At 42.5% G+C, this 16014-nt stretch overlaps 1 protein-coding gene across 5 annotated transcripts in view; it reads right to left on the bottom strand.

Moving 5' to 3' along the window:
* The window catches only part of FAM13C (family with sequence similarity 13 member C), a 117262-nt gene extending 108583 nt beyond the window's left edge, over positions 1–8679 (bottom strand). Inside the window, exons 1-4 of one of the 5 annotated variants that reach the window (XM_014882351.2) lie at positions 8436–8679; positions 6736–6910; positions 6336–6545; positions 4443–4626 (exon numbers count right to left, since the gene is read on the bottom strand). In XM_014882351.2, the coding sequence (XP_014737837.2) occupies positions 4443–4626; positions 6336–6545; positions 6736–6910; positions 8436–8465 (599 nt within the window). In that variant the 5' untranslated portion in view covers positions 8466–8679. The remainder of the gene's footprint in view (positions 1–4442; positions 4627–6335; positions 6546–6735; positions 6911–8435) is intronic. The other 4 variants (XM_088168810.1, XM_088168808.1, XM_088168809.1 and 1 more) reach the window with 4 other exon arrangements.
* Positions 8680–16014: the final 7335 nt, after the last annotated feature.

The following is a 16014-nucleotide window of genomic DNA, read 5'->3' as shown; positions in this document are numbered from 1 at the left end:
TTTTTCTTTCTTGCTTGCTCATCCCATATTTTTGGGCTTTTTAAGTGAATAATAGTTGAAACTTTACTACCCTTGTCAAGTCAGGATAATTTAATTAAAAGAATTTTTTATATAGGATTCTAATCTCAACCCCTGAAGGACTTGTGTCCTTCCTGCCAACTATCCAGCATAACACTTACATAACCGCTGTGCCCTTAATGGAGCTTCTCCAGCCATGCTGCACCAACTCAGTTACACCCAGCACAATATTAATATTTAAACAAGAAATTCATAAACTCTGGAGGCTAATGTGGAGCATGAATACACCAGTCTTCTGATTGCCAAATGAGTACATTCATTATTCATTTGCAATTTTAAAGTACAAATATACACGTCGGGCCCAGCCCAATTGCTTTAATTCATGTTCCTCTTTTGTAAACTTACTGTTGTTTCTGTAAGGACTTGAGTTTGGGTTCCTTTTGAAAGCAGAAGATTTATGCAGAGTTATAGCCAGGTACAACATAGAGATTTACAGGATGAACCACCGTGTCATCAGCTCCTTCTTTAGGATTCCCCTTTTTCTTGGGACAGACTCAGTTTGTCCACAATAAAGAAGGCTGCTTGTAAAACCTGGTTGACTGAGCAATAGCCTTTGCTGCATACAACAATCCTGAGAGATCATTCATCACTTACACAAACATCAATACCTTCAACTCACAGGCCAGACAAGCAATATTTTTTAGTCCTTTGTCTTCTTTTTCAGCTTCTTTCTTTAGCTTAGACATCTGTTCCTGAATCCACCTGTACCAGCTTTTAACTCCTTACAAGAAGGAGCACTACACAACCTCTTTAGGAAGATAAATGGCTCTCAGACCACTCATTGAGTCCTCCTTTCCCTTATTAGCAGCCTGTGTTTGTGTGCCCAGTTCTCATTTCATCCTGAAACAGATCTAAACTATAGACTGGGATGAGACAGCTGACTCCAAATATCAATGTCTCATCAGCAGATATTCATGGGTGGCAACAGGTGTGCAGTCCAAATATAGAGAATACACTTTATTTTTCTCTTCAGCCGTCTTCCACAATGACTTTCAAATAATTTTGTGAAAAAATCACTTCCTGCCTCTTCAGATACTTCTGCCCCTATCAGAAACTGCATTATTGGGGTGACAGTCGAGGGGAACCAGGTTCTCACGTTGCTAAATCCAGGCACATGATCCCAGGAAGAGCAGAGCTACTGAGGTGTAGTCTGCACTTCCCTATAAAAGCCCCATAATCAGCTGTACTACAAATCACAGGTGAACACTCAGTACGAATAAGAAACAAGTAAAACCTGACCATCAGGTATTAGCTACTGGTTTTCTTGAGTGAGTCTAAAACGTTCAAAGTTGCTTTGCTACAAAGTGCAGGCTAAAAAGTCCACAAAAGTCCCTTGCCTTGGCTTTGTCCAGGAGATCTGCCAAGTTTCCCTGACACCACAGGCTTGCTGCAAATTTACAGAAACAATGAGTCAAAGTGAGTAGAAGAAAACAGCTGGCTGGCTGGAGTCCTTGTGCACTCGTGCAAGAATTGCTTACTGAGACCAGTACTAAAAATCTCTTTACCAATATGAAGTAAAGCCAAGTATCCACAGAAATTCAAGTAACATCAGTCGAATCTCTGATAAAAGAGTAGCAACACATTCTCCTAGGCATTTACAGATACTAGGAAAAAAACAGGAGTTTTGCATGATATCCTCTAACTAGACTTTCAATATAATACCTGTACTAAACCTTATAATTTTTGTGTTACAATAACCATAGCCACAAATCATAAGGTACATACAATTTAGGCTTATAATGTACAAAGTTTAATATTTTTCCTTTGTGTTCCCAAGGCCCATGAGGGTTCCACATTCTTACTACTGTATATTCCGACTCAGTCACTTCAGTGAAACTATAAGCATGACAGGTCTCCACAAATAAAAGTGTCAAAAGATTGAGATAGGTGATAATCATAGACAGAATTCACACTTGAATATAAATAGATAAGAAATTTAAAGTTAAAAGGCTCATAAACAACTTCATTTAGTTATTAAATGTCAAAGAAAGAAGTAATGTCACAAAAATGCAGATTGCCAGAATACATGAAGTTTTAACACTTGCAATGAATTTATGGCATACGTGGAGCTGCCATTACCTCCAGAAGCATTCCTGCAATTGCATGGAGCACACATTTCTGCAGATTAGATCTAGAAGTGTTTTTTTATCATAACCTTCACATTTACACTGAACAGCTATAGCAAGTACTACCCAACATGTCTCAGTTTCCTACACTGGCTGCCAGATGTTTCATAATGTGCCCGATAATTGCACTAATTCTTGCTCTGAAAGACATAAAGGATATTTATGACTTTCCCCTGTGTCAGCAGATATGATTTGCCACAGCTGATTACCTTGAATTTTGCTGCTGTACAGAACAATACCAATGATTTATTCTGAATCATTGAAGACCTGAGGTCACTCAGCAGGAAGTGGTACAGAGCAATCTCACTGACAGAGCCAGTTGCAAGGCTCTTCTCTCTGCCCAACTACCAAAAAGGTGTTTCTTCTTAACCCTAGGAGGTAACTCAACAAGCACAGCACCAGTTAAATGTTTTACAAAGAAAATGTGAGCTCCAGATTTACTGGGTTGTCTCCCGGAGCTGGTGAGATCAGAATGACTGCAAAATGTGAAGATAACATGTATAGGGCAGACATACTTCTATTTATGGTTGCTGTTGTCTTGACAGGTCCCTGGCAGGGAAACCCTATGCTGATGGCTTTCAAGGCTTCTCAGACAGGTCATTGCCACAAGTGCTCAGTTTAGCACTGAACGTACTTTAAAACCAGGCAAAGGCACAGGTTCAGAAGTAGCTGGGCCATGTCCCAGAAGAGTGGGACACTTAAAAACTGAAGTAGTTCAGTCAATCAATAAGAGAGCTTATGGGATATGTGCAGATACAAGAATCAATGAGCACACATCGGGATAATTTGGCAATGGAGATAAAGTATTCTTGCATGTGTGTGCATGCACAGAAGCCCCAGGTGAGAGCAAATGTCACCTGATGGCAGAAGAGTGACAGCCAGTGAAGTGCTTTTTGAGTTAACGTGGGGGCCAAGGGATAGATTATTGGTGAAGGCCTTTTAGCATCAGCCAATGCTTATATGTATCACCACACAACTAATCCAAACACCGATAAATAAACATCATCTGTCTCCACTCATTTACTAACTTTAGTATTCAGATATTAAGGGACTTGGTGTCTGGTTGCAAAACTGCTTTGTTACATTGCTGAATATCCTCCACGGTGAGGTTTTTTTCCCAGAGGGCAGAGTGGCACAGCTCCAACAACACCACATCTTCTTAGCTTCGATTCTCTTGTTGTGCTATTGTTAAAGATATAAACTTTATATCTTTATAAACTTGTATCACATCCAAAGGTCAAATTCTGGCAGACCTGGTAATAAACCCACAGAGCAGGGAAACAGAGACCACATATAGAGACCTATGAAACATCAGCAAGGTTTAAAAGTAGAGTTCCCCAAAACAAAACCTGATGCTGGGTACCAATTTTGCTGAATATATACTTTTAAAATTAACTTGGCTTGCCATTAAAAAAAAACCCACCCAACTGAATAACAAAGCTTTTTGCTTCATAGAAGATATTTCCTGCTAATATATATATTTTGTAAAGTGTCATTGGCTTAGAGCTCATGTTAAGCTGGCATGGCCGTGACCTACTAAAACAAAGATTTACAAGTTGTAACAGGTATAAATATTTTAACACCCTCTAGTGTCAACAATGAAAGGGAAAATCCTCCATTATCTGATCACGCTAGGCTGTTCCTTCTGACCACCTTGACTTGTATGACACGTCGTCCCACCCCCCTCCCCATTTTTAGCTTCCAGTTTTGTGCTCACTCACCATCACCCCAAACATGCCTTCTCTAGCTCCAGCCAAGCACTCACTGCTTGCAAGCTCAGCTGGCTCTGCTGGGATGCCAGCTTGAACTTTAGCAGCAAGGGCAGAATGAGTTGCTTCTCTTTCTTGAGAACAGGGATTCATTTCCTGCAATCAAATTCTGTTACAAAGTCAAAGTGAGGGTGAGCTTTTCAGAAATTAATCCAACAACTAAGTAGCCTCCACAGGCAGCACTTATCTTGGCTAAGCAAAGCGAAGTAGTTTTCATTAAACAGCTCTCTATCCCTCAAGTCTCTTCACATGGTTTCTTACTTGAGGCTTGCTCTGGCTAGTCAGTGCCCAACAGAATGAAAGCGATCAGCCAGCTCAGAACCTGTCACATCTGCCCATAATACACCATATAAACAGCGAACTTACAAAACGCTCCACTGACTATTGGACACAGGCTTACGACAGAAAGCCTCCCTGTGAGGTGTGATCTTGTTGTGCAGTTTGAGGCAGCTGAATAGAGAGGACTCACTTGAACAGAGCAGGTCCAAACACGATGGCCAGGTTTTCCAGAGTCATGAAATTCACTGCACTGTAGGCTGCTACCTTTAACAGGAAAGCAGACAGGAACTGAAGAAGGTTTTGATGGGCTTTGGGCAGACAGCGGAGCAACTGTCTCAGGTTCTCTATGCATTCTGTTGTGTTGATTTTGTGCTCTGGGGAAAAAAACAACAGAATACCCAAACTTATAACAGAGATAGTCGTCATACCAACATAATTTCATCATAGACATTAGATATAAGAAAGAAGAAAGGTTTTAAAATATGTTAGAACAAAGTAAGAATAAACACATCCAAAACAAGGATTTTGTACACTAAATTTTGACACTTTTTTCACTTATGAATATTTAAGAGCTATGGATTTTCCAGATACTGAGTTTTATATTCACTGTTTCTGATATTTTTCCTCTTATGGTAGAACCACCCAGCACTTGCTGCTTTCCTAATGAAATTGCAGGCAGAAGTCATGTACCTGAATCCTCAAAGCTGCCTTGGAAGATGGTACAGGGTTGTCAGCCTTGACTCTCCCAAGAGATTTTACACATGCTGTATGATTCTCATTAAGAGGAATGAGAAATTTTCCCCTTTCAGCCCCACATCATCTTCATTTCCTGACTAATTGGTAGCTCTCAGACTCAAAACATCTTTGCTCTATAAATATACAACTGTAGTTACACAAGAGATGCTTAAAATTCTAAATTGGGGATACTTAACATTTTCTTGGTTCTTACTCTTCAAAGAAGGGTAGCAAGGCAGAAAATAAGCTCACAAACAACTCCACTTGATCAGCAGTTCCGTATCAGTAGGATAAAGTCTCCTGGTTACTAGAATTGAGATGACAGCACTGCTCAATAATTGGCAGCCGATGCTCAAATTTGCCATAGATCACCAGGGCACATCTGTGTAGCTTTGACATTGTTTGTTAGCAAAACATGTCCTTGAGGTTAATTTTAGCCCTAAAAAACACATTCTGTGCAGGCCAAGGCCCATGGTGTTCAACTGATTAATGAGAGAAATGGAAAAGGGAATGAAGAGGAAAAATAATTTGAAAAAAGAACAGTCTTTTTGAAAAAAGACTGTTCAGGGTAGAAAAAAAAAAAGAAAAAGCCCCATAGGTCTTTCTGCATAGACTTTCACAGTTGATGAAACTGCTTCCTTTCTCTTTCTTTGTAAATTCCTACACAGGTATTTGGAACAAAAGCAGCCTGCAAAGTAACCCACAAAACTCACTAATTTGTATGTAAACACCTGAATTAGTTACCAGTCAAAAATCACTGGACAGACTGAGAACAGAGCTCTGACACTACAGACATGAGAGGGGAACCCCATTCATGGGGCTGCTGGGGGGGCTCATCTCAGCTTTGCATGCTGCTCCACACACTGCTGTCCAAGAAGATTATGACAGGACTGGTAAAATAAATGCTAAGTAAAAATAAAGCTCTAAATAAGAACAGTGATGTGCAGAAAAACTGCCTTTGCCAGAGAAGGTTAAATAAAAAAGAGGCAGTGGCTATATAAAGACACAAGCAGCATTATGGTGGTGCTTACATTAAAACTAAAAATATTATCTCAGTAACTAGAAAGGCATACAATTTAAAAAAGAAAGTATGCAGAAGAGGAGCTTTCTCAGAGAATACAGGATAGGATTGCAGGATTCATTGCCACAGGAAGGAAGGGAATCCAAAAGACTTAATGAATTTTGAAAAGACTGTAGACAAGTTCATAGATGCCCAGTCCCTCCAAAGAAATTAAACATCAATCTCAGGTTAAGGAAACACAAAATCTTGTTTATAGAAGGTGCAATGAACACATTATCTATCACTGTCAGAGAAAGGACAGAATCTTGGAAGGTGCCTGTTCTGTACCTTGGAAAGTTTTTAGCAAGCCAGAACAAATATTGTCTGGAAAAACAGCCACTGGTAGTTCTTTCAGAAAGAGCTTCAGGAGACTGGCCACAGAATCAACATCTCCATCATTAATAAGGTCTACTTTTTCCCCTTGATTATATTTCTGCCTCAATTCCTTGATTTTATTTGCTGAGCCACCAATTCGAAATATACCGACACGCTCCAGACCTGTGCAAGAAATACAGAACAGCAAACAGTGGTTGCTTTACCACATTTTTGTGACAAGAACTGGAGCTCAAAAAGCAAGACCTCCTTTAAGAAAATACAATAATTGTAAATAAGGATTTTTCAGCATTTACAACTGAAAAGTACAGCTTAAACAAAGAATATCAGCTGAGCAGGAAAAATATTAACTTACCAAATACCTCCAGGTACTCCACCATCTGTGTCACAAGAGAAGGAACCCCACATTGCTTTGCATCCTGTATAAGGGTTTCCAGAGGAACACCAAATGTGCTTCTTCCTCTGCTGAGCTGTAGATCTGGTGAAACTTTATTTGTTGTGTGCCTAACTTGTATAGAAGAGAATGATTTCTGGGGAATAAAAACAGGCAAGCAATAAACAGTGACTGGCTTTTTTTATTTTAGCCTCCAAAGATCTACAACTTCAGTAAAATTATTGTCTTCTTTGTGGCATCTCAGTTCAGATTTTATTTCCACCGTATATTCTTAAAATACAAATATTTTTCCGTAGAGCTGAGACAAGACCTGTGATGGGGTGAACTCCAGGGAAGCCCCCCTCAGCCCCACCGTGGGGGAAAATGGGGCCTCGTGTTGAGGCAGATGTGCTATTCAGGACAGAGAGGGGTCACTACTGCTCAAAAGGGCCCCAAAAGTCAGGAAAAAGCTGACCCCGTGCTGAAGCACAGCCTTCCAACCCCATGAAATTTGTGAATTTCTACCTAATTCCCGAGGATAAAAAATGCAAGATTCACGGAGGATCCAGAAGTGGAATTTAGGCGGCAGCCGTGGCACAAGCCTCGGAAGTGCTTCCTTTCTGCTCACCCAGCTATTCCAAATTTCTTACCCCAACAACTGATACAAAAGCATAAGAAATCACAAACAACTTGCATTTTTCATCCTGTCTGATGAAGGAAGCAATGTTTTTTCATCCTACCAGATGAGTAGGCTGGGAAGTTTATGGGCTCTGGTGGGGGGTTCCTGTCCCTGAGGGGCTCTGTGAGGATGGGGGCTGCCCTGGTGGGCACAGCCAGCTCCACAGGGCTCCCTGGGGGGTGTTCGAAAATATATATCTAAATATATGCTTAGATACATTTTTAAATATATATATACTTAAGAATAATATCCTTCAGGAATATTTAAGAAAAGGGGAAATTCTTCCTGGCACTCTGAAAGGAGTCCTGGCTGCCCTGCCCTCTATCCCGCGTCCCCTGAGCCCCTTGCTTGCCTTACAGGCAGGTGTCATTACCCACAGTAATGCTGCGTTTTGTCCTCATGCTCCTACCGGGCAATGAGATCAGAAGTCCAAATGGGGAATACCTAGATTTACCGTTTTTGCACTAGGACTATTTAAACAACATCTAAAAGGCAGATTCTAATTTTTTTTATCTCAATGCATTGTGAAACCAGCCGCTGCTTGAATGTTTTTATTACTATGTTTTCAGAAGGAAAAGACAAAGATTTTCCTATGGTTTTGAAGCTGAACTGCCGTAGTGAAGCTGTTTTTCACACATGCCTGCAGCAAAGCCATGAGCTGGAGCTCCAGGACAGCCCTGCTGCCATGGCAAAAGCACACACAGCACTCAAAACACTCCAGCCCATTTTGTTCTTTCAGTACATAGGAAAGCTTAGACTATGATGTTAGTGTTACAGCACGAATAGTTATCTAAAAAGAACAAATATTAACATGTACCAAATATATTTTACAGCATTTCTGTATATAAGCTGTGAGGTGTTACAAAAAGCCTCTAAAATACCTGCGCACCATTACTCTAAATCCCTCCCCTTTCCCTTTTCAGCTGCAGCAGACTGTCAGCCTTCTCAGAAAGGAGGAAGGGTGTGAGAAAGGACCAAAGAAGCCAGATTTAAGTTCACTTACGCAAATGGAAAGGGAGGCGCCTGCTCCCATGTTAGACTGCAGCAGTACCAGTATTTCAGCTGTGCTGCTCACAGGACACCTTCACCTTCCCCTCCACAAATCCGTGCAGCCTGGCCAAATCTGACTGCAGCCATTGAGCCATTCCTCTGCAATTAACTTATCATATTATAATTTGTAGGCATCATCTCAATCAGCAGTTTTCCTCCAGAGTTGGTGGAAGGTAGAAATTAACTCCTAGTAAAAGTGGATTCCTTGCAGCCAGCACTTCCCTCTGGAGGCACCTTTCACAAGCTGAGGGCTGTGTTACCACCAGGAGATGTTTCCATGGCACCTACCACACACAATGCCACGGCTTCCCAAGCCATGCCCATCCTGGGCCTGATATTTGCTCTTAAGTGGGTTTTTGCAATGCAGGTTTGCAGATATTCCTACTGCTTGCTACAGCAGCAAGGAAAATACTATGAGAAGGCCCTCTGTGTGTACACATTAAAGCTACTTATTTATATAACACATACACAATCATTTTGGCCAACACGTGGGCAAGGACCCATCCAGTTTTTTAAATATGAAGATGCAATTAAGCCCAACACCCTTTATCATTGTTTCAGATATAAAGCCTGTCCTAGGAAATAAGTCATGAAGAAATAATGTTGCAGTAAAATCTAATTGGGGGAGATTTTAAACACAAACTTAGTTGGCACACATGAAACAAAAGGAAAAAAAAAGGTAGAGGTTCTCAGCCAGACGTCCTTGGTGCAGCACTAGAAAAGCAGGAGTTACTCCAACACCACACACTGGTGCAGCATAGATAGCAGAGATGGTTCCCTCTTCCTTAGCAGAAGGAATACCACTTAAAAACTAGTGCAGAATTTTTGCCCACTTACCTCTCCACAAGATCCCACAATGATGTCTGAATAATGCTGTGGTTTAGGGCTTTCTTCCTCTACCTACAGAGCTGGCCCCAGAAAAGTCTACATCCATCTCACCACCCCAGAGGCTCAGCCTGGCCTGTCTCTGCAGACAAGCTGTACCTGTGCCCACCACCACAGCTGTGGCAGCTCAGCCTGTTCAAGCTGCTGGGCCCACAGGAGGTCCTGGGGCTGATGGTGCTATACCCCCAACACTACTAAATATGACTGCTAAAAGAGAGAGGAAAGTGTGTTGGCCCTCCCAGAGCAGCAGTGTGAGTGCCCTCCTAGAGCAGCGTGGTGTTCTGTGCTCGTGGCTGAGAGGGTACAGGGGGGGCATTTTGGTGTGACATCCTCTCTCTGCTGCATTCAAACCCTCTGCCCTCCAGCCACCACGAGCAGCGCTTCCCCACCCTCCCAGCCCTCGCACCCTTTATTGCTGTGTTTGCAAGGCAGCTGGAGCACCAGCAGCTCCCCCACCTTTGCTGGGTCCCTTTGGGACAGACAAAAGCACCACGCACTCAGAGTCACCTTAGCTGAGCATGCCTGTCAGCCTGCAGCAGTCTGCACTCTGTAGAGAAACACATCACAAAAAGGCCTGTGCAAAATAATACAAAATTAAAACAAAATTTTTTCAACTCTCTAACTCTTTGCTCCCTGCACCACAGCACGTTTTCATTTTCCATCTTACTAGATGCCACAGGAGTCATCCTGCTGACATGTCACTCTCCCCTGCTTCAGCTGAACGTGTAAACCATAGGCAAGTACCTTTCAATGCAACAAATTCTCCACCTGAGCAGCAAACACAATTTTTATCTGTTGACTCACGCCAGGGCAAACAAGGCAGCAGCCACTACAATCAACCTCTTGGTCTCAACTGCTCCTCTGACTTTAATTATCGAAGAATTTGCTTTCAAGTCCTGCCTGCAAGCTCCGGCGAGGCTCACGGGAGGCGCAGGCACCCCAGCTCCTGGGAGCCCGCAGCAGCTAGAGGGCACACGAGGCTTGCCAGAGAGGTGGTCCTGCAAACCCCACTGCGGACGTGGCAAGGAGCCCCAAGTCCTGGGCAGGGTTTTCCTTTCCTATCAAACAGCAGGGGCCGGAGGGAGGATTTCTCCTCGCATTGCACTTGTACAAAGAGCTGGAGGCTGCATGTAGCACAAATTAAACATAAAACTGCTCATATTGTGTAGCTGAAATTCCAGCCCTTCCTTCACAACCTCTGGAACAAAGTCAGCCTCTGCGGGACTTCAGATGTACGAAAAGGATGTGTGGTGCTTTGAGAAGCCACCCGGACTTCAAGGACCATGTCTAAACTAAAACCAAAGCTTTTGGTCTCCCAGCACCCTGCCAGCCAGGGGAAGGCTTGTGAGGAAAGGCAGTGCCCCAGCCCGGGTGTGTGAGAGGACGAGCACCGGGGGCTGCCTTTGTACTCTCTCCACTGGGGCCGTGGCCTCCAGCTGCTGAATGGGCTACTTGTGAGGGTTGCTGATGTTTCAAAAAGAAAAAAAGGATAAACACGAAAGCAAAACAGAAAAGTTCAGGTTTACTCCTTAGAAAACCAGGTTTTTCCAGCAGCATTAGGAACAGCAGGATCCCTGTGAGAGAGGGCAGAGGTAAATCCACTGTCAGCAGCAGTACAAAAACAATAGCAGCAAGAAAAATTATTAAATGAGGCTTCATGGTTCATTGAAGTTTTCCTTCAAAGCAGCAAGCAGCCTACTCTGCTAACTTGGTGATCCATGTCTCAGCTTCAGGAGCCTCCAAGCATCCAGCCAAGGAGGAATGAAAGCCCTTGCTGGTGGGCAGAGCCGAGCAGGTAGTACACACCCCGCAGGGAAGCTGCAGTGGGGTGTGATGTGGGCAGTCCTGCCGTGGCTCACATCCAGTTAGAGGGGCTCTGGTGGCCCTGGATGAGAGGCAAACACAGGGGCAAGCAGCTCTGTTGATGCCAGCTGCAGGCCTTGAGAAGGCACTGTCATGTTATGATACATCAGTTGTACCACCTCAGCCTTGAGAACCCTTGGGAGTTAAGCCCATAATCCCTGAATTATCACAAAGAATTATCACAAAGAACAGTCAGGCCAATACACCCAGCTGAGATTTTGTCAGACAAACCTGTATTACTAGATTTCAAAGCAGGTTTTCATCTCACATGCAGCATTTGTATATTTTATCCCAATTCATCACGAGGCACTCTAAACAGTAAACTTGGTAAATTCTGAAAATTTGCACATTTTGTAGTATAAGGACCTGAATAGATAAACTATAAGGCTTCTCAAGCAAAAGGAAAAAATGGAAATAAGAGCTACAACCAAGACAGAAGTAGACACGGAAAAAAGCATCTCATCTCATATTAGATAATCATTGGCAAGAAATGAGGCATTTCTCTCTCTTGATTACTACGGTATCAGTACAAATTTTCCTACATTTTAGCTGGTAAAAGTCATAGCACAGACCTAAGGACTGGTTGCCACATATCCTTCATCACAGCAATCTTTTTGCCAACCATGCCTACTCGCCAAGTTAAATTATCAGCCAGGAAGAGTTGCTGTCCTGACAAGAAAGCAGCTTTCCTTCACTGCTTCTTGCATTGCTTTTCACTGTGCCTATGGGAAGAGCACGTAGGCCACACCACCTCCTGCCAGGCAAGCCCTTCTCAGCCCAGCAGCGTCCCCTCTAACTTGATTTCTGCTCACAGCTGCTCGGGTGGTCTTTGGAAGTGGATGCCCAAGGACAGAGATGGATGTGTCTGCAGAGCCAGTGACAGACAGGCACAGAGGAGCTGCCCCTTCTCCACCAGCCCGGCACACACGAGTCCAGAGCTGTGCCTGAGCAGGTATCCCCTGAGTCATGGCAAGGCTCCTTCCTACCACAGACACAGCATTTGGCAGGCTTGGAGCTGCTTCTCTCTATCTGAGCCCATCTCTGGCAAAGGATGTGTTGGTGTCCTGAGGTGGCTCAGCCGAGCCTGTTTCATGGCAGCTGAATTACAGGCATGTGGAGAACTGCCCAATGAAACAGTGTGAGGCAAATACTTGCTGGCTTTTTTTTTTCTTTTTTTTTGTCTTACCAGCCCATTAAACCTTCTAGCATCATCTTTCTTTTAAAGGCTTTAAAAAAGCCTGCAGAAAGCTGCACAGTTCCTTGGCAGTTTTGTGGAACTGAAAATGACTGGCAGGGAGTAGATCAATAACTGTCAATATTCTTCTCTTGGCGTGAAATGTCATGAAGGTTGTTTTGGAGCCTGCCTTTCTCTGCTTCCTGTTTTGAATTTAATTTTCTTCCTCTAATCTCCACCTGGCACTTAAACCTCCTCATTTTCTTGATGCTGTTCCAGGGAAAACAAGTCAGCATTCAAAATGCAGTATTGCTTCATTATCTAAAGGCAGTATCATGCTGTTGTTGCTAAAGAGCAGAACATCAGCAAAAATAGCCACAAGCTGAAAACTATTGCAATGAAGCAAGAAGAGCTCTTTTTCAGGGCCCTACAAATTATTTAAAGTATGTATTTCTACTAAATTTCATTCTATATCATGAAATTGGCTGATTCCAGGTTTATTTCTCTAAGAAACAGAAAGATGAAAAGAAAAACACAAAGGAACACGAAATTTTTGCAATCATGGTTTGTTCCCTGTCTGCTTATTTTCAAAGGGAATTTGAACTGTTGGATTCGTTTCAGCGAAAGTTGCGAGTATCACTCCAGTTTTTGCATCTCAAATCATCCTCCCAAGAAGACAGACCTCCCATGAGGCTCCATGCACCAACTGCTGCTGGTTTCTGACAGCTTCCCACAGCTGAAGGGAAATTCAGCTTCCACGTTCAGCTGCAGACAGCTCATGGTATATTAATCTCTTGCCGAAGCAGGTATCTCTGGCACCATATGCTACCATTTTTCATAAATAATATAGTTTCAACACAAAATTGCCTGTTTGAATAGCTATAAAGAAGTAAGACAGGATTAGTCCTTGCCTCGTCTCCATGTCTAGCTTGCACAGCACCTGAGGTGGGGATAAAAAAAAAAGAAGAAGGAGGACTACACTAAGTAGAGGCTTCAGCATCCTCTTGGACCATGGACACTGCCCTAGCCCATGTAAAAGCCAGGCAGAGGCAGTTTTTCATTTGTATTTCTCCAGTGGTATAGAACCCCTCCTTACTGGCTCGTTTCAAATGAGTTGCTCCTGTTATGTTCAACAAGCTCTGCTTTATGCAGTCTTGTGATACTACTTTTCAAATAAACTTATAGAAAACCCAAAAAATCACCCTCAAAATGCAATCTTTCCCCCCAGAGGAACTGAGATGGCAGCAGCATCTCCATCAGCTTCCCAGTTTCAGATACAGTGAAAGTCTATTTGAAGTTATTCAGTCTGTCATATGAAAATTCAGGTCTCCTGTTTCTAAAGCAACAAGGTAATGGTCTACTCAGTGGGAATTTCTTCTTTCCATCTCTTTCTCCCACGAGTCTTTTTGGTAGCTAAAATTCATACACCCAGAAGAGTGACTTCTTAATTGTTTCATATCATGGATACACCAGGGAGGCACCAGATAGTCAAACCTAGTCTCACAAATATATTTTTTTGTTCCCTACTTCTTCACAGCACCTCCACATGACTCTGTTTAACTTGAAGCAAATGTTATTTAATTATGCATTTTTCTGATCTCTTGCACAACCTCATACAATGTCTTTATTGTAATTCACAGAATCTGAGAAGGACATGCCAGATGATTTCAGTTATCCTGATTTGGAGGGACAGACCCCCTAAGTAATACAAAGCAGGGATACAGCCGTTCCAACCCAGAGATATTTTAATTAAAAAACAAAGTAATTTGATTCCAACGGATGACAGCGTGACCTAATCCAACCTGATATGCATGTCATATATAAAAATTTAAAGTTACAACCACAAAAACCCACACAATTCAGATACAATCTGTAAATATAGAGTTGGTCAGAGCACTGGCCATTTACAAAACAGGAGGTGTAGGTATTCATCTCGTTACTCAGCTGCATCTAGTCTTTGCTGTTAATCACTGAAAACATGTTTACCTTTCAACATAAGCTCTGTGTGACATGGGAAAGGAGGGAAGAGGTTAGGCAGATAATTTTGCAGCCTGCAACAAGAGAAACAAGAGAGGAAAAGACATTAATTTTAATTAGGTGAAATTGAGTTTGCAAGTTTAACTGTGACCAGGTAAGTTAAAGTTGGAGCCAAAGGCAGAGGAGAAGAGCATTTGCTGCAGTTATACTACACAGGGCCATAACTGCAAAGGCAGCTTAGTCAGGAATTGTGCCGACCTTCTTCCCAGCCATGCAGCACACTACAGCATGGTGTGCCAGCACTTACACCTGAGCTCACACTACAGAAGCATCCCACTGATCTTAGGTAAAATAAAAGAAAAAAGAATTTTCAGAGATTCTGTGAGTGTATTTACAGCCACGCACCCACAACAATGCAGCTGGATGTCTTAAGCAAGCACTTTGACTAGCAGAAAACACAACTTAAAACTACAGCCAGGAAAACAACTGTGCCTAATCCCTGTACAGCAGCACGGGGACTCAGTCAGGAATGGGTGCAAGGCTGCTCCCCTGAAGCCTCCTGAGGCACATAGTCAACACCTGAGTATTCCATGATATTCCTTGTTGCACACTAAGTGAACAGACTGGAGGGGGCTGTGTGTTTGGCCTCACACTCCAGTCATGTGTTCTCCTCCCCCTCACAAAACTGCAGCAAACAGCACAACACCTGCACCTGACACAGGAGACCAAAATGAAAGAAAGTGCAGCAGAGACCCCAGAGCTGCAGGATCTGTCCTGTCTGAGCTCTTCCTTATCAAACATGCACAAGACTCCCTTTCCTCAGTAGATGAAGCCTTGAGCATCTGCAGGCAGAGTAATCTGTGTACATACCAGTCATATTTTATTCTCTTTATATAGCTCTGGCAAAGAACTTCAGCAAGTTGCTTATTTCAAACATCTGAGCCTCTAGTTTCTGAAAACATGAAATGACACTAGGGCTAATAAAATCTGCTTGAACTGATGTGATTATTTAATACTAACGAAAAAAGCTCAAGCAAGCAAGTACTTCACACACTGAAGACAGATGGTTAAAGCTGACCAGCACAGGTGTTGTGAGAAGTGATGGACACACTAAAGAAAACTAACATAAGATGCTGTCTCAGAAAATGTGAGGACATACAAAATGAGGACATAAAAGAAAGCAGTCAAGCTTTCCCCACAGAGCCATGAAAGTGACAACAAACCAGGAACAGCAGCTACTCTGAGAAACTTGAAATCACTATGTCATGGCAGAGAGTTTAAACTAGATTTTTAAAGGTCCCTTTCAACTAAAATAATTTTGTCATTTGGTTCCTGCAACAAACTCATTACGTGATACTGCACAGTTCAAGTTCAGCATGTGTGTATCTCCTCTGTTTAAAAGCCAACATTTCAAAGAACAAATACCTTTATCCCCCCCAAAAAAATCTAAATGGATTTTCGTAATCAGAGAGCATATTGACACATCTGTAAAGACTGTTTCTTGTATGAAGACGGACAAGTCTTTAATTTGGCACTTCAACTTAATTGAGTCTACAGCAAAACATCACTAAAATGAGTCCTTGAAGTTTGAGAAATTCTGTTTCATAGGAAATCAACTTTTTCTACTTTCTCT

The sequence above is a fragment of the Sturnus vulgaris genome, chromosome 8 (genome assembly GCF_052056855.1).
Source record: "Sturnus vulgaris isolate bStuVul1 chromosome 8, bStuVul1.hap1, whole genome shotgun sequence".
NCBI classification, from domain to species: Eukaryota; Metazoa; Chordata; class Aves; order Passeriformes; family Sturnidae; genus Sturnus; species Sturnus vulgaris.
This window is presented reverse-complemented; position numbering and strand designations above follow the sequence as displayed.